The 24,057-nt window shown below is 52.6% G+C and overlaps 1 protein-coding gene and 1 pseudogene across 1 annotated transcript; one reads left to right on the forward strand and one right to left on the reverse strand.

Annotated features, from left to right (window-relative positions):
* Positions 1–3,339: 3,339 nt before the first annotated feature.
* ALG1L2 (ALG1 chitobiosyldiphosphodolichol beta-mannosyltransferase like 2) lies at positions 3,340–9,760 on the forward strand (the record flags this gene model as incomplete). Its single annotated transcript, XM_054682259.2, has 6 exons — positions 3,340–3,455; positions 4,174–4,295; positions 5,170–5,229; positions 6,481–6,591; positions 8,155–8,269; positions 9,280–9,760. Coding segments are annotated over 6 exons (669 nt in total), but the record flags the coding sequence as incomplete, so codon positions are not given.
* Positions 9,761–11,075: 1,315 nt separating this feature from the next.
* LOC742623 (protein-lysine N-methyltransferase EEF2KMT-like) lies at positions 11,076–23,671 on the reverse strand (annotated as a pseudogene).
* Positions 23,672–24,057: the final 386 nt, after the last annotated feature.

Below are 24,057 nucleotides of genomic sequence, written 5' to 3' on the forward strand. Positions count from 1 at the left end.
CGGCATGTGTAAAACACACCCCAAGGTCATTCTAGTGTGAATCCAGAATAATAAGCAGCCAGCTTAGCCTTTAGTGTCATTGGGTTGACAGGAAAGTTCTAGGCTGGGGACTTTCTGAGCCCCCATGTCTGCTTGTTTTGAGATCTGATCTTGGGGGCCACATGGTGACTCAAAACAGGAGCACAGTTGTGGGTCCAGTCTTGGTCCTTCCACTAATAAGATGGGAGACGTTGCGTCAGATCCCTTGCCTGTGCCAAGCCTGGGTTTTCTCAGCTGTGGAATGAGGTTAACCAGGAAGTGCCTCAGTGGCCAATATGCATTCAAGGAAGAAGATGTCCAGCTCAGTAAGTGATATGGTGTGGCTGTGTCCCCACCCACATCTCTAATTGTAGTTCCCATAGTCACCACATGCTGTGGGAGGGACCTAGTGGGAGGTAACTAAATCACGGGGTGGGTCTTTCCCCTGCTGTTCCCATGACACTGAATAAGTCTCACAAGATCTAATTCTTTTTTTCTTTTTTTGAGACCGAGTCTCACTCTGTTGCCCAGGCTGGAGTGCAGTGGCTTGATCTCAGCTCACTGCAACCTCTGCCTCCTGGATTTAAGCAATTTTCTTGCCTCAGCCTCCCAAGAATCTGGGACAACAGGCATGAGCCATTACGCCTGGCTAATTTTTGTATTTTTATTAGAGATGGGGTTTCAACATTTTGGCCAGGCTTGTCTCAAACTCCCGATCTCAGGTGATCCACCCACCTTGGCTTCCCAAAGTGCTGTGATTAGAGATGTGAGTCACTGTTCCCTGCCTGATCTAATGGTTTTATAAAGGTGAGCTCCCCTGCAGAACTCTCTTGCCTGCTGCCATGTAAGATGTGACTTTGCTCCTCCTCCACCTTCTGCCATAATCACGAGGCCTCCCCAGTCATGTGGTTCTGTGAGTCCATTAAACCTCTTTTTCTTTATAAATTACCCAGTCTCAGGTATGTCTTTATTAGCAGAGTGAGAATGGACTAATACAGTAACCCTTACATCCTCAGACCCCAAAATGGAGTTGTCACAGGATGGCAGTCTGAAATCCTTGTGATGTCCAGTTGGCAGAAAGGAATTTGGATGAGTAGGGCTGGCCAACTTCTGGTATTGCTGGTGGGTCCTGTCATTGTGTGGGTGACTCCTTGCACCCCTGGCCCTTCATAGGACTAAATTCTGGAAGGGTTCTTGGGAAAGGGGCTAGAGAAGGCAAGAGGACACTAATCTTCTTCCAGGCAGTAGGAGGGCAAGCTGGAGAGGCCAAGCTCCCAAGTAAACTGAGGCACCTCCACTGGTCCCTTTGTGAGGCATGCTTGACCTGGGTTTTATGGAAAGAAAATGCCCTCACCAAAGGGTGCTAAACAAGGTCCCAGGCTCCACACCTGATCCCAGGTGCCCCTCTCTGCCCTGCCCTAGACTCACCTAAAGCTGTACTGCCCAGAGTCATGGCCTCAGGCCACACGTGGCTACTGGGCACTTGAGATGTGGCCATCTTAACTGAGATATGCTGTTAGTGTAAAATATACACTAGATTTCCAAGCCTTCATAAGCAAAAAAAAAAAAAAAACACATAAAATATCCATTAAGAATTTTTAAGTATTCATTAATGTTGAAATAATAATATTTTGAATATATTGGTTAAAGTTTACTAGGAGAATTCATTTCACCCCTTTTTCCTTTTTCTAATGTGGTGACTAAATTATTTAATATTACACATGTGGATTACATTATATTTCTATTGGACAGCTCTGTTCTAAAGTCTGCACATTGTCCTTTTGTGGCTTATTTCCTTGATAATTTTATTAAAATTAAATTGAAGGGCCAGGTGCAGTGACTCACACCTGTAATCTCAGCATTTCGGGAGGCCGAGGCAGGTGGATCACCTGAGGTCAGGAGTTCGATACCAGCCCAGCCAACATGGTGAAACCCTGTCTCTACTTAAAAATACAAAAATTAGCCAGGCTTACGGGTGCGTGACTATAATCCCAGCTACGCGGGAGGCTGAGGTAGGAGAATTGCTTGGTTCCTGGAGGCAGAAGTAGCAGTGAGCTGAGATCACGCCACTGCACTCCAGCCTGGGGGACAAGAGTGAAAATCCATCTCTAAATAAATAAATAGAAAAATAAAACTGAGGGCCTGGCACGGTGGCTCATGCCTGTAATCTCAGCATTTTGGGAGGCCGAGGCAGGAGGATTACCTGAGGTCAGCAGTTCGAGACCAGCCTGGCCAACATGGTGAAATCCCATCCCTACTAAAAATACAAAAATTAGCTGGGCTTTGTGGTGGGTGCATGAAATCCCAGCTACTCCGGAGGCTGAGGCAGGAGAATTACTTGAACCTGGGAGGCGAGGTTGCAGTGAGCTGAGATTGCACCAAGGCGCTCCAGCCTGGGCGACAGATGGAGACCCTGTCTCAATAAATAAAGAAAGAAATAAAAATAAATTGAGAAGGATTTAGCATGCAAAATAGAATCAGCTTTGGACCCTGAATACACTGCTGTGAGAATTCCCCTGTGGTTCTCAGGCTTCTGTAATTCCAGCAAATACACTCTTCCTTCAGGTTCACTAAAATGCAGATATTGTGAGATAATGCTCATTTCTCACAGCTTAAATAATAATGATCATCATAGTAATTTACAACTTAATAGTCAACACTGCCTTTTTAACCCAGTCTGTGAGACTGAATCGTAAACGTGACATTCTTTGAAGTAAAGCTCTCAATTAATATACCAGACTGCATAAACGCTAATAACTTACCTTTCCACAGAAAGATAATATGTGGGTATTCTCTTTGAAGACAAATGATGGAGAGTAGACTCCCATCAAAGAGCCTCTGGCAGTAATGAGTTGCATTCCAGAAGGTTCCAGAAGGTTCTGTGGAAGGCTGCAGTTTGGGATTGGTTCTCAGGTGTCTGTCTAACTGCTTTCTAAGGATGAAGACTCCTGGTTCGTGCTTTAGCGACACCCACAGGAGCAACAGACTAAGACATTCCTCCACACAATAACAGACCCAGGCAGTGCAGAGCCATGTGTGTCTTATCTGTCCTGTTGTCCACAGTCTGGTTTTATCTTAGACCTAGCCTGGTGCAATCCATGTTGTGTATTGGCACTCCACCTAAGTTTCCAGTTTGTAAAAAGCCCCTTTCATTCGGTGATTCCTCAGGTCTTTAGGGGGAAATTTCTGGAAACCAGGAAGAAGGAAATAAAGGTTGTTCTGCTGAGGATGGGTGACGTTGGGCGCGGAACCCAAATGAGTGGTTTGAGCAGAAAGTAGCCTCCACGCTGGACTAATGCAATAGCCCTGCCATGATTTCATTGCAGGGCTGTGACCGTCTACGACGAGCTGGCATCTTTCTTTAAAGAGGCACCTCTGGACCTGCAGCACCGGCTCTTCATGAAGCTGGGCAGCACGCACTCTCCGTTCAGGGCCCGGTAGGCCTCCCACCCTCAGCTGCCTTCTCTCCTGCTCGCCACTGCCCTGGCCTCTCCCCTTCTCACTGCAGACCTGGGAACCCACTCATCCAGGGATTGGCAAACTAAGGCTACAGGCCAGTCTCCTGCTTTTGTAAATCAAGTTTCACTGGGACACAACACACTCATTAACTTGTGAGTTGTCTACAGCCGCCTTTGAGCTACAATAGCAGAATCGCGTTTTGCAACAGAGAACCTGTGGCCCACAAAGCCTGAAGTATTTACTCTCTGACCCTTTAAGGAATGTTAAAGGGTCTTACTCTCCTGCCAATGGGTTCCCAGGCCTGTGGCAGGATCTGTGGACCTGTGTGTCCCCTGGGGTGTCTCATGGGGCTAAGGAAGGGACCTTTGTGCAGGTCCACATACCCTGAGGTGTGCCCCTGGGTAAGCTGGGGTGGTGTGGGAGGGCTTCCTAGCACCCTCATCTTGAGTCCAGGGGATGACAAGACAGTAAGTCCCGTGGAGAAAAGGAATTAGTCAGTCTTGTTTGCTGTTGTAACCTTAGCACCCAGCAACAATATTAGAGAAAGCAAGCCCAGGCCTCGATTGGCAGGGGTGGCCTGGTGCTGCTGATGCGGCCAGGCACCCCAACCGTTGGGGTCCTGGTGGCAGGAGATGCCCGTTCTGGGTCCTGGGCCTGCTCTGTGGCCTCTCACAGGGTTTTTTTCTACTCCTTCAGCTCAGAACCTGAGGACCCAGACACAGAGCCGTCGGCCTTCATGGAGTGGGATGCTGGGAGCAGGCTGGTGACGCGTCTCCACGAGCGGCCAGCCCTGCTGGTCAGCAGCACAAGCTGGACAGGTCTGCACGACCCCTGGGGCACTTGGGGTTGGTATGAAGGGCACCTGGCCAACCTGTATTCTCCTCACCCCTGCCAGTCCTGCATGCCCCAACCCCGCCACGGTCTCAATGAGAAGGGGAGGGCATGTGAGCTGGAAGAGGGGTGTCTAGAAACAGGCCCCTGACATTCAATTCTCTTCTCATAGAGGACGAAGACTTCTCCATCCTGCTGGCAGCTTTAGAAAGTAGGTGTGTGGCTGCGGTGAGGAGCTCTGGGCTTGTCAGGGCCACTGAGCTGTGAGCTGCTTGCCTGGTCTGCAGCATGTTCCTGTCCCGGGTTACTGGGTGGGGCAGCCTGGGGACAGTAGGGGTGATGGAGGTGGGCCGCCCTGAATCCCCAGTTGCGTCATTGAGTGACCAGGCCCTCAGGCTGAAATGCCCCCTCCAGGAGAGTATCTCACAGAGGTTGGTGGCCTCCCTGCCAGAGCAGTGCACTTTCTCCACCTGACCAGGGGACTCTGGCTACTCTTTATTTAAAAATTTTTTTCTGAATGGGCATGGTGGCTCACACCTGTAATCCTAGAACTCTGGGAGGCCGAGGCAGGCAGATCGCCTGAGGTCAGGAGTTCGAGACCAACCTGGCCAACATGGCGAAACCTGTCTCTACTAAAAATACAAAAATTAGCTAGGTATGGTGGTGGGCGCCTGTAATCCCAGCTACTTGGGAGGCTGATGCACAAGAATTACTTGAACCTGGGAGGCAGAAGTTGCAGTGAGCTGAGATCATGCCATTGCATTCCAGCCTGGGTGACAGAGCGAGAGTCTGTCAGAAAAAAAAAAAAAAAAAAATTATATCAGAAATTCCATGTAGAGTTGTTTCTTTTTTTAAGCACAGAGTTTGAACAACTGACTCTTGACAGACAGAACCTTCCTTCTCTCGTCTGTGTGATAACAGGTACCACCTGGGACCCTGGGTGTCTGTTTGGTTAGGGGATGGTGGAGGGGGAGGGGCACACAGCCTTTACCCCGTGCTTCCCACGATCTTGTCTCCTTAATCCTCACTGCAGCTCTCTGCCATAGGGTCTTACACTGCTTGACATGCGGGAAACTGAGGCTCAGAGGGTTTCACAGCAGGGCAGGGAGCCCAGATTTGAATCTGTAGATACCAAGCTTTCTACTTTTTCAGTAGTTTCCAAGCATCTTTTTTTTGTTGTTACGTCATTGGTGTCTTTTTTTGTTTTGTTTTGTTTTTGAGACAAAGTCTCTGTCGCCCAGGCTGGGATGCAGTGGTGCGATCTCAGCTCACTGCAACCTCCGCCTCTCACATTCAAGCAATTCTCATGCTTCAGCCTCCGGAGTAGCTGGGACTAAAAGTGCCCACCACACCCAGCTTATTTTTGTATTTTTAGTAGAAACAGGGTTTCACCATGTTGGCCAGGCTTGTCTTGAACTCCTGACCTCAGGTGATCCACCCGCCTTGGCCTCCCAATATGCTGAAATTATAGATATGAACCACTGTGCCCGGCCATGTCATTGGTGCCTTAACCAAGCTTCTTTTAATTTTTCAAACAGAAGAGCCCCTGTTCCAGTTACTGCTGCTGAGCCCTTTCAAGATGATTCAGTGAGGAGGGAGAAAAGCGGAAGCGGTGTGGGAAGAGGCGGGGTCTGTGCCAGCTGCTGGTCCTGCTCTCCTCCCTCCTCTGGCCTCTAGGCTCCCAGGACTGGTTTGGAACCCGCACCATGTGCTCTGGAGGCTGTGGCAGGGCAGGCGAGGCTTGGAACCCGCGCCATGTGCTCTGGGGGCTGTGGCAGGGCAGGCGCGGCTTGGAACCTGCGCCCTCTGGTTTGGGGGCTGTGCCAGGGCAGGGGGAGTCCTCTTGTCCCCTGTGCACAACACAGACAGAAGGCTGGGTCCACCCAGTGGGCGGTCGCGTGCCAGGCCAGTGCTTACCCCGCCTTGTTTGCAGCCCGAGGCCAGCTGGTTGCAGGTGCAGGGCTATGCATCAGGGGTCAGGGTGCACACACCCCTGCAGGTCTTGGGGCTCCTGAGTTGCTTCTGGAAGGGCCCAGATAGGGCCTGACTGGAGCTGCCGAGGGGTGGAGCTTCTGGGAAAAGGATCCCTCCTAGGGGGGAGTGTCTTGGGCCTGGGGCCATGTGGCAGGGACAGAGACGGGTTCATGGCAGTGTCTGCTCTTCTCTGTGAAGGCAAAGGGCCTCTGAGGGAGTATTACAGCCGCCTCATCCACCAGAAGCATTTCCAGCACATCCAGGTCTGCATCCCCTGGCTGGAGGGCCGAGGACTACCCCCGCTTCTAGGTGAGAGGCCAGCAGGAGGCGGGGCCTTATGCAGGGGGAACAGCGGTGGGCGGCGTGTACTTTTTCTGAAAAGGTGGCTCTGGAGGCCACTTGGGGACAGGACCTGGGCTCTAGCTGAACTCCCGGGAGAAGGCTACTTCCTGGTGTGCCAGCCCCTCCCTGCCAGGTGGCCCCAGAGGCCCTTTACCAAGGGGTTTGAGGAAGCCACGTCGTTTCAGCCTGCCACGCCCTCCATTCAGTCCTCTTCCTTCCTGCAAGAGGGCTGGGCCTGGGGTTGGGGCCACTGTTGCCCAGGTGTGGGAGGGCAGTCGCTTTGGGAGGTACAGGGACGATGAGTCAAACGGAGTCGCCTCACCACTGAGATGGTTCTCCTTTGCCTCCGTCTCTTTCCCCGTTGATTTCTCCAAGTGGGGAGTCGTGGCGTGTTCCTGATGCGTCTCTAGAGCCACATCTTCCAGCTTCGAGTGAGCAGAGCTGTTGGAGGCTGAGGGCCTTTTCCTGGCAGGATTCTCCAGCTAGTCTTTGTTTTAGACAGTCTTGCTCCGTTGCCTAGGTTGGAGTGCATGATCTCAGTTCATGCAACCTCTGCCTCCTGGGTTCAAGCGATTCTCCCACCTCAGCCTCCCGAGTAGATTACAGGATTACAGGAGCTCTCCACAACACCTGGCTTATTTTTGTATTTTTAGTAGAGACAGGGTTTCACCATGTTGGCCAGGCTGGTCTTGAACTCCTGACCTCAAGTGATCCTCTCGCCTTGGCCTCCCTAAGTGCTGGGATTCCAGGTGTGACCCATCATGCCTGGCCCCAGCTAATCTTTAGAAATGTTTAGCTATTTGGCTTTATTTTCACACTGACAGCTGGTTTGTGGTGGGTGTGCTGTGGTTTATTATTATTATTATTATTATTATTATTATTGTTGTTATTATTTTGAGACGGAGTTTCGCTCCTGTAGCACAGGCTGGAGTGCAATGGCGCGATCTTGGCTCACTGCAACCTCTTCTTTCCCAGGTTCAAGCGATTCTCCTGCCTCAGCCTCCTGAGTAGCGGGGATTACAGGCACCTGCCACGACGCTTCGCTAATTTTGCATTTTTTTTTTTAGTAGAGATGGGGTTTCACCATGTTGACCAGGCTGGTCTTGAACTCCTGACCTCAGGTGATCCGCCCGCCTTGGCCTCCCAAAATGCTGGGATTACAGGCGGGAGGTGATCCTGGGAGGTGGAGGTTGCAGTGAGCTGAGATTGTGCCGCTGCACTCCAGCCTGGGTGACAGAGTGAGACTCTGTCTCAAAACAAAACAAAACAAAACAAAACAAAACAAAACAAAACAAAACAACAACAAAAAAATCAAATTGTGGTTACGTAGAAAAAGTGTCAACTTACATTTTCAGATGTCCCAGCCAGGCCGTGTGGCTGCTTGGCCAGCTTAAGCCACTTGTGGTTAGGGATGTCGGGGGCCTTATCCAATTTTCACTCCCCTCGGGGGATGTTGTCTCACTGTGCTGGGAGGATTTGTGTTCCCAGGGCAGAGACCAGCGCTCTGACCACACCCCTCTTGCCTAGCAGGGTCGGTGGACCTGGATGTCTGTCTGGACACATCTTCCAGTGGCCTGGACCTGCCCATGAAGGTGGTGGACATGTTCAGGTGCTGTTTGCCTGCGTGTGCCGTGAACTTCAAGTGGTAGGAGCAGAACCCGAATTTTTTCTGGGGATAGCTTCACAGATCCACCGCTGAGGGGGAAGCAGTGCAGAGTGAGCTGCCCACAGTCAGGCCCTGCCCCTCGGTCAGTCCAGCACACACTGGAGGCCATGAGGAGGAGCCCTGCGGTTACTGTGGCTGGGCTGAGCCTCACTGAAGTAGTTGCTTCCATTTAGAGCTCATGTTATATTTAGGTTGGTACAAAAGTAATCACGGTTTTTGCCATTAAAAATGGCAATTACTTTTGCACCAACCCAGTATGAAAAAAAAAAAGCACCTTAAATAACAGAACTCCACTCGGGGCTTTTGCTCCTAGAGTAGAATTGGTGGGAATTGCCTGCAGGCTTACATGGTTTTCTTTCTTTCTTTCTCTCCCACCATGTCCCTTTTGGCCAAGCTCACATGGTGGGTTTGAATCAGTTAAATGAGTGTCATGCTGTGGCCTCACTCCACCCAGCATAGACGGGTGTTTGGAAGGGTGGAGTTAGAGGAGATTCTAGAAGCATTAGCCCCAGCAAAAGTTGAGCCCTTGGACCCTGCTCAGGAGCCGGCCCCTGGATGGGATTCAGGGATGCGAGCCTCTCATGTGAGCTGAGCTCAGGGAATGTCGGGATCAAATCTGGTGTCCTAGAAAAGTCATCTTTTATGTGCTGAACCAGTCCCCAGGGGGTTGCCTTTACTTGTTCCTTGGCCATGGAATTAAGAAAAACCTGCAAAAATAATTCTTCAGTCCTTGAAGAGCATCCAGCACAGAAGGTACAAACCTTCCTTAAGGCTCTCTCCTCAAATCGGTTTGACCATTTTGATGTGCACCCCCCCAGGCCTTTATACCCTTCAGATGCCAAATCTAAGAACCACCTCCCAGAAGCCACACACCCTGTTCCAACCCCCAGCCTGGCTTGAGCGTGGGGTGGGTGGGAGCCCAGCTGGGCACCCCAGGGGTCTGGTGTCTTCTCCAGGAAATTCTCGGGCTCCCTTTGTTCTCTCTGCAGTTTACATGAGCTGGTGAAACATGAAGAAAACCGCCTGGTCTTTGAGGACTCAGAGGAACTGGCAGCTCAGCTGCAGGTAGCCATGTCTGCCACCACGCCAGGGTGGACAGGGTTCTGGAGACTGGCACCGAGCCATGCTCCCTGATCCCTGCTTCACACAGCCAGGGTGGGACCATGCGGGGTCTTGCGGAAAAGCTAGGGAGGGAGCAGAAGTCACAGAGGCTGGCCTACTCTGCTGTCCCATTTCGGTACAGTAGGCTCGGTAAAGTTAGGACACAACCCCACCTGCCCTCTGGATTTATGGAGCTGAGACTCCACAAATGATGCTGGAGCCGGGTGGGCCGGGCTGCAGTTTAGGAAGTGATCAGGATCAGGTAGTGCGTGGGCTAAGGGAACTTCTGGGACCAGCCTTGAAGGATGGGTGGAATTCTGCAAAGGTTACTTGTTTCTTATTGCAAAAAGTAATACATCATTCTTGTCAACAGAATGATTGGGAGGATTTTCAGTAAAGGTCCAGGTCAGAAGTCATTTAGACTGGGTCCCCCAGTCTCTGTCAGAACCATGGTACTCTGTTGTGGTGTGAAAGTAGCCACAGATCATCTGTAGATTAAGGGGTGTGGCTTTGTTCCAATAAAGCTTTATTTACAAACACAGGCTGTGGGCTGGATTTGGCCTGCAGGCTGTAGTTTGTGATCCTTGATTCAGACAGTTTAGCAAGGCTGAAAAGAACACCCCCTTGTTACCCACAGATGGGTGGGACTGTGTTGGCCAGAGGCCGAGAGGAGGGTGCTCACAGGGGAACGTACATCATGTAGAGGCCGGAAGGTGCTCCAGGGCACCAAGTGTGGGAAAGTGGGACATACGGGGAAGTTTCCAGAAAGCATGATGTCAAGATGGAGGCGGAGCGCTGCTGGGGTGTGAAGGGTCTCAAGTCCAAGTGAGGGAGTTAGGGACTTGGGAGGGGTTGTTGTTGGGTTGGGGAGCTGGGGTCATCCAGGTGGTGACCTGGAATGGGGTGGGGACAGGCAATGAGGTAAGCTCTGCTCTTCAGTATTTTGCAGATGCTTTTCTCAAACTTTCCTGATCCTGCAGGCAAGCTAAACCAGTTCTGGAAGAACCTGCGGGAGTCACAGCAGCTCTGATGGGATGAGAGCTGGGTGCAGACTGTGCTCCCTTTGGTTATGGACACATAACTCCTGGGCCAGAGGCTAAAACCCCAGGGCCCCTGCTGTCCTTCCCGCAGCTTCTTCTTGGAGTCTCAGGGCAAACCCTTTCCAGCAGCACCTCCCAGTGGCCAGAAGCTGAAATGACGGCAGTGGTGCCACCTGGTGAATGACCCGGGAAGCTGTGGTTGGCCCTGATTTCTTCTTTGGAGTCTCTGAAATGCTTCCTGTCTTCTTCTGTTCTTCACGCCCCATGTCCCTGCTAGCGTATTACTGTTCTGTGACTTCCCTGTGACCTCTGCAGTACTTCTCATCCTGCATTTGGTCTCCAGGTGTCACCTTTCTGCCATGTTCCTAACACTTTGATTCCTGTCTTGAAAAAAGCACCCGCTGCACCATAAGCCCAGGGATGTGGCAGCTGCAGCGGGCTTGGCTTTGTGAGGAACCGAGTGTGTCCAGGGATGTGGCAGCTGCAGCGGGCTTGGCTTTGTGAGGAACCGAGTGTGTCCAGGGATGTGGCAGCTGCAGCGGGCTTGGCTTTGTGAGGAACCGAGTGTGTCCACGTTGGGGGAACGTCATACTTGATACACACGTTTTTATTTGCACAAAAAAATGCTACTTTTGGAGCCAGAATTTTCATGTCTGATTTATGGTGATTTTCTTAAGAACCAGAACTGCTGGCAGAAAGGGGGCACCCACACGCTTAGATAGCCGATGTCTTATTAGAGGGTGGATTGTGGTTCCTGATTTGGAATTTAACATTCTCCAAACATTCCAGTCCAATGAAAGTTTTATCCGCTTTCCCATATAAAAATTCTTCCCACGAGAGTGATTTGATTCTAACAATCCCATTGGAGTCGTGTATGAGTCCTACAGTGTGAGGTTCAGCATTGCCATCTCCAAGTGCTCTCCATAGGGAAACAGTTTCTGGTCATGATGAGCTTCCGCTTCCCATCTGATCCCAGCCCAGCCTGGAAACAGAGCACGTGTTTGAGGATGGCGGTGTTTGGGGACAGGACATGAGCGTATTGTGTCGGGCTGCTAGGACAGGCCTGGCGGGGTGGGGAGTGTCTAAGTCAGTTTACTTGGTTCACAGGTTCCCAGGCCCACCCAAGTACCTAGAATTGGCCTCCAGGAAGGGACCAGAAATCTGGTTTTGCATAGAAATGGCTAGCAGCAGGCACCATGCAGCTGTCCTGTCTCTGCCCGAGTCTGCCCCAGCACTTGGCACAGCAGGACAGAAGCAGAGATCTGAACCCACATCTACCTGGCTGCTCTGTCAACCCACTCTTCACAAAGCTTAGAAAGTGGCCGGGCACAGTGTCTCATGCCTGTAATCCCAACACTTTGGGAGGCCAACGCCGGTGGATCACTTGAGGTCAGGTGTTCGAGACCAGCCTGGCCAACATGGTGAAACCCCATCTCTACAAAAATACAAAAATTAGCCAGGCACGATGGCGGGTGCCTGTAATCCCAGCTACTTGGGAGGCTGAGGCGGGAGAATTGCTTGAACCCAGGAGGCAGAGGTTGCAGTGAGCCGAGATTGTGCCACTGCACTCCAGCCTGAGTGGTAGAGTGAGACTCCATCTCAAAACACACACACACACACACACACACAAGCTTAGAAGGGGCTGGTGTTCTCATAAGCACAGATGTCTGAAGAGCCATTAGCCAGAATGATTCTTTTTTTTTTTTTTTTTTTTTGAGATACGATCTTGTTCTGTCACCCAGGCTGGAGTGCAGTGGCACAGTCATTGCTCACCACAGCCTCGACTCCTGGGCTCTAGCAATCCTCCGACTTCCTGAGTAGCTGGGATGACAGGTGCATGCCACCATGCCAGTATTTTTTTTATTTTGTAGAGATGGGGTCCTGAACGCGTGGCCTTAAGTGATGCTCCTGCCTCAGCCTCTTTTATTATTATTTTTTAGATGGAGTTTTACTCTGTTCCCCAGGCTGGAGTGCAGTGGCGCAATCTCAGCTCACTGCAATGCCTCCCAGATTCAAGTGATTCTCCTGCCTCAGCCTCCCGAGTAGCTGGGATTATAGGCGTGCACCACCACGCCCGGCTAATTTTTGTGTTTTCAGTAGAGATGGGGTTTCACCGTGTTGGCCAGGCTGGTCTTGAACTTTTGACCTCAGGTGATCTGCTCACCTCAGCCTCTCAAAGCCTCAGCCTCTCAAAGCCTCAGCCTCTTACAGTGTTGGGATTACAGGCATGAGACACTGTGACCCGGGATGATTTTCAATCACGGTTTTCTGTTACGAGTGGAAAATGCGTATTTATAAAAATGAAGTAGTACAGACATGAACGTGTAGCAATCTCTATAATCCTGCCATCCAAGGATGGCACCTGTTAACGTGTATATCAGGGATGTCCAATCTTTTGGCCTACCTGCGCTACATTGGAAGAAGAAGAATCGCCTTGGGCCACACATAAAATACACTAATGCTAGCAATAGCTGATGAGCTAAAAGAAAAAAAAAATCACAAAAAAACCTCATATTGTTTTAAGAAAGTTTACAGATTTGTGTTGGGCCACAGGTTGGACAAGCCTGCTATATATATGTTCTAGGTTTTCCCCTATAGGTATACCTATGTGAAAATGATTATTCTGATACATTTTTTTTTTGAGATGAAGTCTTGCTATGTTGCTCAAGGTGGCCACAAACTCCTGGGCTTAAGCCATCCTCCCGCCTCAGCCTCCTGAGTAGTTGGAATATAGGTACTCATAACCACGTGTGGGTGATTATTATTAGTTTTTAAACAAAAATGGGGCTGGGCGCAGTAGCTCACGCCCGTATTCCTAACACTTTGGGAGGCTGAGGCAGCAGATCACTTGAGGTCAGGAGTTCAAGATCAGCCTGGCCAACATGGAGAAACCTCGAATCTACAAAAAATACAAAAATTAGCCAGGTGTGGTAGCACGCACCTGTAGTCCCAGCTACTCAGGAGGCTGAGATGGGAGGATAGCTTGAACCTGGGAGGTGGGAGGTTGCAGTGGGCCGAGATGGCACCACTGCACTCCAGCCTGGGCAATACAAAGCCAGACTCTGTCTCAAAAAAAAAAAAAAAAAAAAAAAAAAAAAAAAAAAAAAAAAAAGGTTGGTGGGGGCTTATGCGTACTGCTTGGCACTGTTTTTTTTCACTTAAAAGATATTGCAGGTTTTTTTTCACGTAAGTATCTGAAGAAAGACTTCCTTTTTTTTTTTTGCTTTTTTGCTTTTTTGAGACAGGGTCTTGCTCTGTTGCCCACGCTGGAGTGCAGTGGTGAGATCAGGGCTCACTGCAGCCTCCACCTTGTGGGCTCAAGCCATCCTCCCACCTCAGCTTCCCGAGTAGCTGGGACTACAGGCGTGTGCAACCACATCTGGCTAGTTTCTGTATGTTTTGTGAAGATGGGGTCCCACTATGTGGCCCAGGTTGGTCTTGAACACCTGGGGTCAAGTAGTCCTCCTGCCTTAGCCTCCTAAAGTGCTGGGATGACAGACCTGAGCCCCGCACCTGGCCAGCCTCCTGTGCGAGGTTGTGCAGGACTCTGTCGTGGAACCCAGTATGTCTTCGTGTGCTGGCTTGTTTGTTGGCTCTGTAGTTAACGGGCTGCCCCACGTGGACAGGCACTGGGTCGTCCGTGTCTCTGTGTGTAGGCAGAGGCTGCTGCGGGTGCATCTGTGCACATGGCTTCCAGGAGGGGCTGTGCTCAGGGGGAGCTGGGGCAGAGGCTGGTGGCAATGGAGGGCTTGGGTGTCGTGTGGAGGCACGAGAGCCAGGTGGCCGGGCTGCAGTCTGCGGAAGCTCGGGGGTCGCTTGGCCTCTGTGTGTCCTAGTGTTTTTGTCAGTGAGATGGGACAATGACAGAACACCCTCACAGGTGCTGGGGGCTGACCAATGTCAGGTCTCAGGACAGTGGCTGGCCCACTACGGGGCCAGTTGCCGTTCTCTATAGTCACCCTGCTCGTCTTCCATCAACTGGGTGCTCAGGACAGTGACGTGGTGGATCCGCCTGTACAGCCTGTGCTCCAGCATCCTGCAGGCCACAGCTGTGTCCAGCCCTGACCCCGACTGCCCCTTCCGCCACCTCCATTTTATAGATGAGGAAACCGAGGCCCAAGGGCTTAGGGAAACCTGCTCTGAAGCACATAGTAGGGCTGCTGGGCTCAGACCCTCCCTCCCTGTGCTGAGCTGCCCTCCTCCTGCCGCAAGCCCCCCACGCCCCAAGCCCACCCTGCTCACCGGCCTCTGCCCGAGTTCCCCGCATGGTGTGGGAGTGTGGGGCATCCTAGCTTTTTGCTGGTGCCCAGTTCTTTCACTTCCACTGGAGTCCTGCAGGGACAGCTCGGGGACCATGCAGGCCCGGGTGGGCGTGGGGGCTCACCTAGCTCAGTGGTGAACAGCTGGCACGTCTCTGGGTTGTGGACGGTAAAGGCCATGTAGACCTCAGGAGCCCGCTGGTGCTCCCAGCAGGCAGCCAGCCTCCGCAGGACCCCGACCAGCGACACGATGGCTTCTGGGCAATACAGCACGTCTACGGTGAAAGCTTCAGGTTACTGAAAGGGACAAGTGGAAAGTTCCAGTTCATGCTGACCTCAGCAGCAGGGTGAGGCCAGAGAGGCAGCGTTCATATGAGACTATTAGATGCCATTTGACCATTTGGGCCATTAGATGGAAGGGCAATTACTTGGGTGAAAAAGGAGAACCCTTAGTAGAGAAAGCTGCAAAAGACCGAAGCAAAAGAAAAAAATCTCCAGACTCACTGGTGTTCCTTAAAAAACCTGCTCTGGTTCTCAGCCTATCTAGAGGGCTTTGAATGGCAGAAAGCCTGACCCTGCCGTGAACTTCGTGTTTCAGGTGTCTGCCGATTGGTCTGCTGGCTTGCAGGGGTGGGCCTCTGTCCCTGGCCACCGCTGGACCTGTGGGTTTCAGGGCTGGGACCCAGGACCACAGGCAGAGCTCTGTTCCACCAGAGAGGAGACTGAGTGTGCTGGCAGGGGCGAGGGGTTTTTGGTGGCCCAGCCAAACACCACCTTCTCTCAAGGGCCCTGTCCTCATCCCAGAAGTGGTTGTTTTCCTCCTGTGGTCTCTGAAGGACACAGGGCATGGCTCTGGGACAGAGCCATGTGGTGACGACTGTAACGGGAGTATGCCTGTCTCCAACAAGAGGGCTGTGGCTTGAAGGTCACCTTAAGAGGCACCCCTGTCCTTTGATGTCACCCTGGAGGCCCGGAGTAACTCTTCTGGAAGCCCCATCATGTCCATGCCCGACAGCATCCATTGTTCCCTTTTCCCAGAGCCAAGAGCTGGGTAGAGCTGCAAGGACACCGCCTGCACAGGATGCCCGGGGCTGGGCATTACCTGCTGCAATGACAACATCTGGCTGGAAGGCAGAGAGCTGATGGACCGTCACTACGTCCCAGTCCAGCTGGGCCACTGTCACCCTGGGGCTAAGTTGGCAGTGATGTCTGCCTCTAATGAGAGGCCATTGAGAAGGACATTCCCTTGGAGCTGCTCGAGGACCCGGCTGTGACAGTCGCTGAAGATGTATGTCTGGGGGTGGCACATCTTGCAGATGGACAGGCCTGTAAGGCCGGCGCCACTGCCAAGCTCTAGGACAGTCCTGGCGGGAGGAAAGGGGACCGTGTCTTCGACTGCACCAGGGTAAGCCTGCCTCAGTGCCCTGCCCTGTGCCCCGAGGTCATCTGTTAGTGAAGGCTGCCGGGTTCTCAATGACCCATTCTGCAAGGTAGATGGCGGCTGCCCTGTGCCCCGAGGTCACCTGTTAGTGAAGGCTGCCGGGTTCTTGATGGCCCATTCTGCAAGGTAGCGGGCAGCGTCCCATGTGACCAGGCCTGTGGTACCGTGGGAGATGATGGCTGTGCTCGGAGAGTGTGACCGAGCCTTCCGAGGGCTGTACCAAGAGAGGGTGAGACAGTAAGTCCAGCAGTCAGAAAACAAGTGGCTTAGAAAACAAGTAGCCATCCACCACATGGCTGAATAAACCATGACAGGACGAATCGCCACTCAGCAATGAGAAGCAGCTAACTGTTGACATACCAACAGCTTGCACAGGCCTCAAGGGTGTCACGCGGCATGAAACTCATCTCAGGCCACACAGGATTCCATTCATCGAACATTCCTGAGACAATGGAATTCTGGCGATGGAGCACAGGTAAGTGGTGGCCAGGGGCCAGGTGTGGCTATGAAGGGGTGGCTGCCTTGTGATGATTCAATATGCTATGTTTTTCCTTTGTGGTTTTCTGTATCTATGCTTTATCTTATTTTTTTTTTTTTTTTTTGAGCTCTGTCACCCAGGCTGGAGTCAGTGGCACGATCTTGGCTCACTGCAACCTCTGCCTCCTGGGTTCAAGCAATTCTCCTGCCTCAGCTGCCCAAGTAGCCGCGACTACAGGTGTGTGCCACCATGTCCGGCTAATTTTTGTACTTTTTTTTGAGACAAAGATTCGCTCTCGTTGCCAAGGCCGGGGTGCAAGAGCGTGATCTCGGCTCACTACAACCTCCACCTTCTGGGTTCAAGAGATTCTCCTGCCTCAGCCTCCCGAGTAGCTGGGATTACAGGCGCCCACTACCACACCCCGCTAATTTTTGTATTTTTAGTAAAGATGGAGTTTCACCATGTTGGCCAAGCTGGTCTCAAACTCCTGACCTCAGGTGATCCCCCCGCCTCAGCCTCCCAAGATGCTGGGATGGATTACAGGCATGAGCCACCACGCCTGGCCTAATTTTTGTATTTTTAGTAGAGATAGGGTTTCACCATATTGGCCAGGCTGGTCTCGAACTGTCGACCTCAGATCCACCCGCCTCAGCCTCCCAAAGTGCTGGGATTACAGGCGTGAGCCACCATGTCCAGCCCTGTCAAATATTCTTTGAGGACTGGGCACCAGGTCCTTGTGAAGCAGGTAGTGTGTGTCACCTATTGGACAAATGCCCAACAACCCCACGAGACATGCTGTTGTTGAAGTGCTTGATTTACAGACAGGGAAACTGAGGCTAAAGAAGGTTAACGGACCTCATGTCTAAGACTGCAGAATGGGTGAGTCAGGATTTGAACCCACACCCACGTTTTCACTTTGTCTGTGCAGGAAGGGTATCTGGGCTGTGAGGGGGAGGAGTGTGCCCTTCTCATACCAGCAAATAGCTCCAGTGGCCCTGGGTGGACTCCTTGGCCATCAGGGTCTCCGCCAGCGCCTCGTACAGCTCATCCAAAAGCTCCGTGTGGACAGCCTCGTGCTGGGGGCAGACAGAGTGAGAGCTTGTTTGCTTTCGTTCTAATCTGTAAAAATGGTCAGATGATTTTCACCAAGTTTGGAGGGGAGATTTGGGATGGAATGGTGTAATACCGGCCAGCTGGCATATAAAATATTCACTTCGTTGGGTGTGGTGGTGTGTGCCGAATAGTCCCAGCTAATCTAGAGGCTGACATGGGAGGACTGCTTGAGCCCAGGAGTTCGAGGACAGCCTGGGCAAGAGACCTTGTCTCTAAAAAAAATTTCACTTGGTAGGGCAACCTGGATGGGAGGGCCTTCAACAAGAGGTGTTGAGAGGTTAGGGTTAGGTGTAGTCTAGGGCAGGAAACAAGGATTCCGTGAGAGCTGCCACATGACCATGACAGAGAGCTCTGTGTTTGGATCAAACAGAGAGGAGGAAAACAAAAGGTGCTTTTAAGTGAGCCCAGACAGAACTGTGAGGGCGGCCCATGCTGCAGGCTGTGGCTGTCAGCAGGCTGCTTCTCCACAGCTGGTCCCGTCCTAGGATTCACAGGGCAGCAGCAGGGTACACTGGGTGACTGCTGCCCTCTCCTGGTGGCACAGGGCAGACCTGCTGGTGAACACAGATGCACGCTTTTGGGTAGGACTAGGGAGAAAGCAGGTATTGGAGAAGCAGGGGATTGTTTATTTGCTAAAAGTGTGGCCCTTTCACTCAGCAGGTCTGCTACTGCCTACTAAGGAACGGCCTCTCGACATCCTCATGTCAAACCCTGCATGTTTGGGCCCATCTTTAAAATCCATTCTAGGCCAGGTGTGGTGGCTCATGCCTGTAATCCCAGCACTTTGGGAGGCTGAGGCAGGCGGATCACCTGAGGTCAGGAGTTCGAGACCAGCCTGGCCAACATGGTGAAACTCTGTCTCTACTAAAAATACAAAAATTAGCCAGGCATGGTGGCGTGGGCCTGTAGTCCCAGCTTCTTAGGCACGAGAGTTGCTTGAACCCAGGAGGTAGAGGTTTCAGTGAGCCGAGATTGTGCCACGGTAATCCAGCCTGGGCACCACAGTGAGACTGTCTCAAAAAACTAAATAAATAAGTAAAAAATAAAATCCATCCTGTATCAGTCAGGAAAGAGCTCATTCCAACAGGATCAATGCAGAGAATTCACAGAGGAACTAGTTCCAAAGGTATGGCAAGAGCTAAATCTTCCAACAGGGGCCTGTGGGGCAACCCAGAGACAGACAAGAGCAGGAAACTCCAAACCCCTCAGCGGGCAGGACAGAGGGTGTGGATGAGGGTTCCAGTGCTGTGGGCTGGACCAGCCTGGTAGGAATGAGAATTCATATTCTAGGAGCTGGGGCCCCAGAGAAGCAGCTGCTGTGGAAACCCCATGAGGCAGAGTGAGGGAGAGACGCTGGTCTCCCCTTCTTCCTGCCCTGCACTGTCTCCCATGGGTCACACTCAGCTGCAGCCAGTTGCCTGGGGAGGCCCCTGCCATGCTGGGGTTGGCAAAGCAGGCCCAGGGCCTGGGAAGGACGGGGGCTCCAGCACGCAGGTGGCTATGCTGTCCAGCTACTGGGCAGACACTGCCCATTGCTGACCTTTTTGATGAGTTCTGAGAGAAAGCACTGGGCACACTTGACTGATGGCGGGTACTTCACAAACACAGGATGCTTCACAGTCTACAGCAAAGGACAGAACGTTGGTTGCTCGAGAGCCCATCTTAAGTCTCCTATGAGCTTCAAGCCAACACAGCAGAGGGCAAACTCCAGGCTACCCGATCCCTCAGCAAAGATGTAGATGGACACGGCGTTCTGGCCCCACGCATCTGAAGTTTGTCTTAAGATACAAGCCGTTTCCTAAAGATGCTTCCACTGCAGTGGCACAGGATATGGCAGCATTTCTAATGCCCATTCTGAGCAGGAACACAGGTCATGTGGGCCCAAACCACCTCCCTCCCAGGGGAGCCAGTGTGAACCAGGGCTTGCAGTAAGGACAGTCGCCAACTGTCTGGCTCTATGGAAGAGGCGGGAAGGCCCACTCGGCAACTGCTCTCTTGGAGCGTGTGTCCCTGGGGACAGGATGGAGGGGAGGGGACGCTCAGGGTGACACTCCAGCTAAAGCCGAGAGAAGCCAAGTGCAGGATGAGCAAGTTCCAGGCAGTGGGAACAGCCTGTGCAAGCTCTGAGGTGGCCACGGGCTGGCACTTGGAAAGGAGGGCAGAGGGACTGGTGCAGCAGGAGTGGGGACGGTGGGAAAACAGGAGCCTGGAGGGAGAGGGAGGAGACAGTCCGCAGTGCCTGCTGGCTGGGAGGGATGCAGATTCTGCCCAAGGGCAGCAAAGTACCCCACGCAATACACAGGCTCTTCATGCTGGTGCTGGTTTTTCATTTTTTCTGACACAGTCTCTCTCTGTTGCCCAGGCTGGAGTGCAGTGGCCCGATCTTGGCTGACCGCAGCCTCCGCCTCCTGGGTTCAAGCGATTCTCCTGCCTCAGCCTCCCAAGTTGCTGGGACTATAGGCGTGCACCACCACGCCCAGCTAATTTTTTTTTATTTTTAGTAGAGATGAGTTTTTGCCATGTTGGCTAGGCTGGTCTTGAACTCCTGACCTTAGGTGATCCGTCCACCTCAGCCTCCCAATGTCCTGGGATTACAGGTGTGAACCAGTGCACCCAGCCTTGTGCTGGGTTTTAAAGCAGCTCTCCCTACATTTCATGCTTCACCACCTACGAGAGTGAGGCTCAGGGTGAAACTCAGAGCAGGGTGTGAGATAACTTCAGGTATCTCCATGCTCGAAGCCCTGACCTACTGTATTGCCCCGAAAGTCTTCCCTGCTGTGGCTGCATCTTTTCCAAGTGGATCATCTTGGTTCACCTCTAGCACAGGAATTCTTCACCGGGGCTCCTAGGATGGGCTGGGTGGGTGGGGGTGGAGAATGTCTGCCTCCAGAGTTAGTATGGAAAATGTATTCTTCTGGTGCACTTCTTTCTGGGAGGGAGTCTATTGCTTTGTCTTTTCTGAAGGGCTCATGGCCCTTCGAAGGTGAAGACCCAGGATGCAGGGTGATCTGCACTTGGCCCTCAAGGCCAAGGTCAGGCTGTGGCTGCGCCGGGTGGTGATCCTGGTTGTCACCTGCATGCAGATGCACTTGAGTCCAAACCCCACCCTGGGCAAAGCAAGGGCCCATTTAGGTCTAGAGGAGACAGGAGTGGGCAGGACAGGCCTCAGGAATGCAAAAAAGAAAGTCTCTGAATATCCACCAAATGCTAGAAGCTGTTTTGCACCTGTCATCTCTGTTTTTGCTGAGGATGGTTTAAAAAACATTCCCTAGATTTCCCCCCTCATGCAGATTTTTGTATATTCTGATGTCTTTGTCTAAGTCTTAGATAGAAAACGAAAGCACAGGAGCTGTCGGAGGTGCTGACACCTACCTGCAGTGCTGACTCAATGGTTTTGTTCTTTGAACAGGGGTGTTTTTAAAGGGTACAAGCACACCTGTGGTTCTTCTCTCAGGTCTTCCGGAGAGATTCAGGAGGCAGGGTCATGAGTCCCAGGGACTCTGGAATTCTTACCTTCTGCAAAATATCCCGCAGCAGCTCAGAATCTGATGAGTCTCTTAATTTTGCTTCTAAGCTCCGTGTGGACGGGAGAGAGAAATCTCAAGGGCGCATTCACAGGAACATTAAAACACGCAATAGAATGTGTTGGCAAAGCGCTATGTGATCCCTCCCTGGGGACGTGGAGCCAGTTGGAAGTGGAAGCCACAGCGGCTGAAAGCCTGCCCTTCAGATGTCGCAGGGTGCACCTGGATGAGTCACAGGAAGAAGGCTGACTCTTGGCCGCATTAGTCCTGGCTACTTGGCGGCCACCCGGGTCATGGGCCAGCTCCCTGGTTGCACTGGTCAGCCAGGAATTACCAGGGCAGCCATGGCACCAAGGTTTGATGGGCTTGCCATCTGAGTTTAAGTGGAAATGCAGAATGTGCCCATACCAGCCTGGGTTACATTGTCCTCTTACAGTGGCAAGTCCAGCAGCAAGCTTTGGCTCCCGAGTTAGGCAGACTGTCTCGGCTGGTATGTGACACACGGCAAGGCACTTCATTGCTTCAGAGCTCCTTCCATGCCATAAAAGGCCCTACAAGACCTGGTCCTAATCCCTCTCTCTGGCCTGTTCTCCCTCACCCCTGGCCCACACTGCTCACTCCACTCCAGCCACACTGGCTGCCTTGCTGTTGTTCCTCAACCACAGCTGGCTTGTTTCCACCACAGGGCCTTTGCATATCCTGTTCCCCAAACCCTTCCCATGGCTGGCTGCTTCACCACTCAGGCCCCAGTTCAAATGCCACGTCTTTGGGGAAGGCTTCCCTGATTCCCCGACTTTGGTGACTCTTCTTCCCAGTTGCTCCATTCACCATTCCCCTGTTTTCTTGGCTTTAAAGCCACTCTCATCTGGTCTTTTCTTGTTTATTCATTTATTTGTTTATTCTCTGGCTCTCCCATGCAAGCAGAGCCTCATCTATCATGGGTACTGCTGATCCATGGTGCTTGGCTCACGGAAGGCATTTATTAAACATTTTGAGACTGAATAAAAACACCAGCTAACACCGACATGCATTTGCCATGAGCCAGGCACTAATCCACAGGCTTTTGTACTCAACGCTGACAACAACCCTAAGAGGTAGGTATCATTATATCAACCATTTTATTAATAAGAAAACAACAGCACAGAGAGATGCAGTCACTTGCCCAAGGTCACACAGGGCCAGGGGTTGGGCCAGGATTCGAAGCAGGCAGGCTGTCTCCTGGGTCTGAACTCTCAACTACTACACCCTAATCAAACAATCCCTCTGGTCAAATGTGAGTGATAATAATAGTACCCACCTCGTGGGTGTTGATGGTGAGCCCAAGTTAGCATTCAGCGTGGGCATGTGAACAATTATAGTCAATATTGAATGGAGACCTATGATGCTTTTATGAAGGTTTCTATTTTGGGTTAAAAATGCACAAATTTCTCCTGACCAAAAATGATCTCTGAGTGCTAAATATTTCATGTCAATGGAATAACGCAAATGATTAAGCAACACCCCATAAAATGGGGCAGACCCAGGGAGGAATATATATCCAAACTGACTCATCCCAGTGAGCTCACCGCACATGAATTACAAATGGAGCAGGGTGCATTAAGCCCCTCTGCTGGCAGAAGGGAGGCTGCTGCCTGCCATGCGCCTGTGCTGAGAATGGCAGGTCCCCAGGGAGAGGAGAGGCCACCCCCTTCTCTGTCTCTTCCATCACAGGCGTGAAAGCCTCAGCGCATGAGCTGATTCTCTGCAGTGCTCGACATACAGATGAGAACACTGAGGCCCGAGGGACAGCCTTTCACCTGGTCACCGCGCTCAGGAGGAGGTGGTTACCCGCGGGCCTGAGGGCGCTGACTTTTTAGAATGGGCGAGGGCAGCTGTGTCCCAGTGAGCAGAACGATTACCGCCTTTAAAAAGTCATGAAAATGATCGTGAACTGTACCCCACACCAAGCGCGCGTCTGCCCCCCAAGACTGTGGAGACGCCCCCAGCTTCCGCCGCCAGCTCGCGGGGCAGGAGGGGTGAGAGCGACTCTGGCCAGGCCCCAGGGACGGGGACCGGGTCTCGCGGCCCTGACCGGGGAGAGCCCAGGAACTCACGTGGCAGGAGCGCCGGGGGTTTCAGCACGGAGACCCATCCCGTCTGCCCCTGGACTTCCGCCAGCCCCGCAGGCCTCTCCGCTCGCCCCGCCGCCCACCTGCCAGGGGAAGGAGCGCAGTGTGCGCGCCGCTAGGAAGCGGCGCTCGAAACTCTGCAGCAAGAGTTTGGTACCCGCGTTCTCCTCGGGCGCCATGACGTGGGCGGGGCCGCAGCGTTGCCAGGAGACCGGGCGGAAGCCGGGCCTGGACCGAAAAGGGGGCGGGCCCAGGGTAGTGCGCGGGGTCAGAGAGGGGGCGGGGCCTGGCGGTAGGGTCAGGAGGAGCGTCCTGGGGGCGGACGCTACGGCGGGGCCAAGATGAGCTTAGGAGGGCGAGGCCTGGGGTGGGGCCAGGATGAGCGGCATGAGGGCGAGGCCTGGGGTAGGGCCAGGATTAACGTCGTTGGGGCAGGTCCTGGGTAGAGTCCAGGATGGCGGGTCCTGGGGCGCGGCCAGGATAGGGCGATCCTGGAAGCTGGGCTTCGGAAGCGTCCAGGTTAGTGGCGTCCTGGAGGCGGTGCCTTGCGTGAGGGCAGGATAAGAGTCCTGGAGGCGGGCATTAGGGCGGGGATAAACGCCATTGGTTTCAGGAGGCGGGACTCGGAGCAGAGCCCAGGAGACAGGTCCTAGGGCGGGGCTAAGGCCAGACCCAGAGAAGGGCTCAGGAGGCGGGGCTGGGG

Source organism: Pan troglodytes, chromosome 2, assembly GCF_028858775.2.
Source record: "Pan troglodytes isolate AG18354 chromosome 2, NHGRI_mPanTro3-v2.0_pri, whole genome shotgun sequence".
NCBI lineage: Eukaryota > Metazoa > Chordata > Mammalia > Primates > Hominidae > Pan > Pan troglodytes.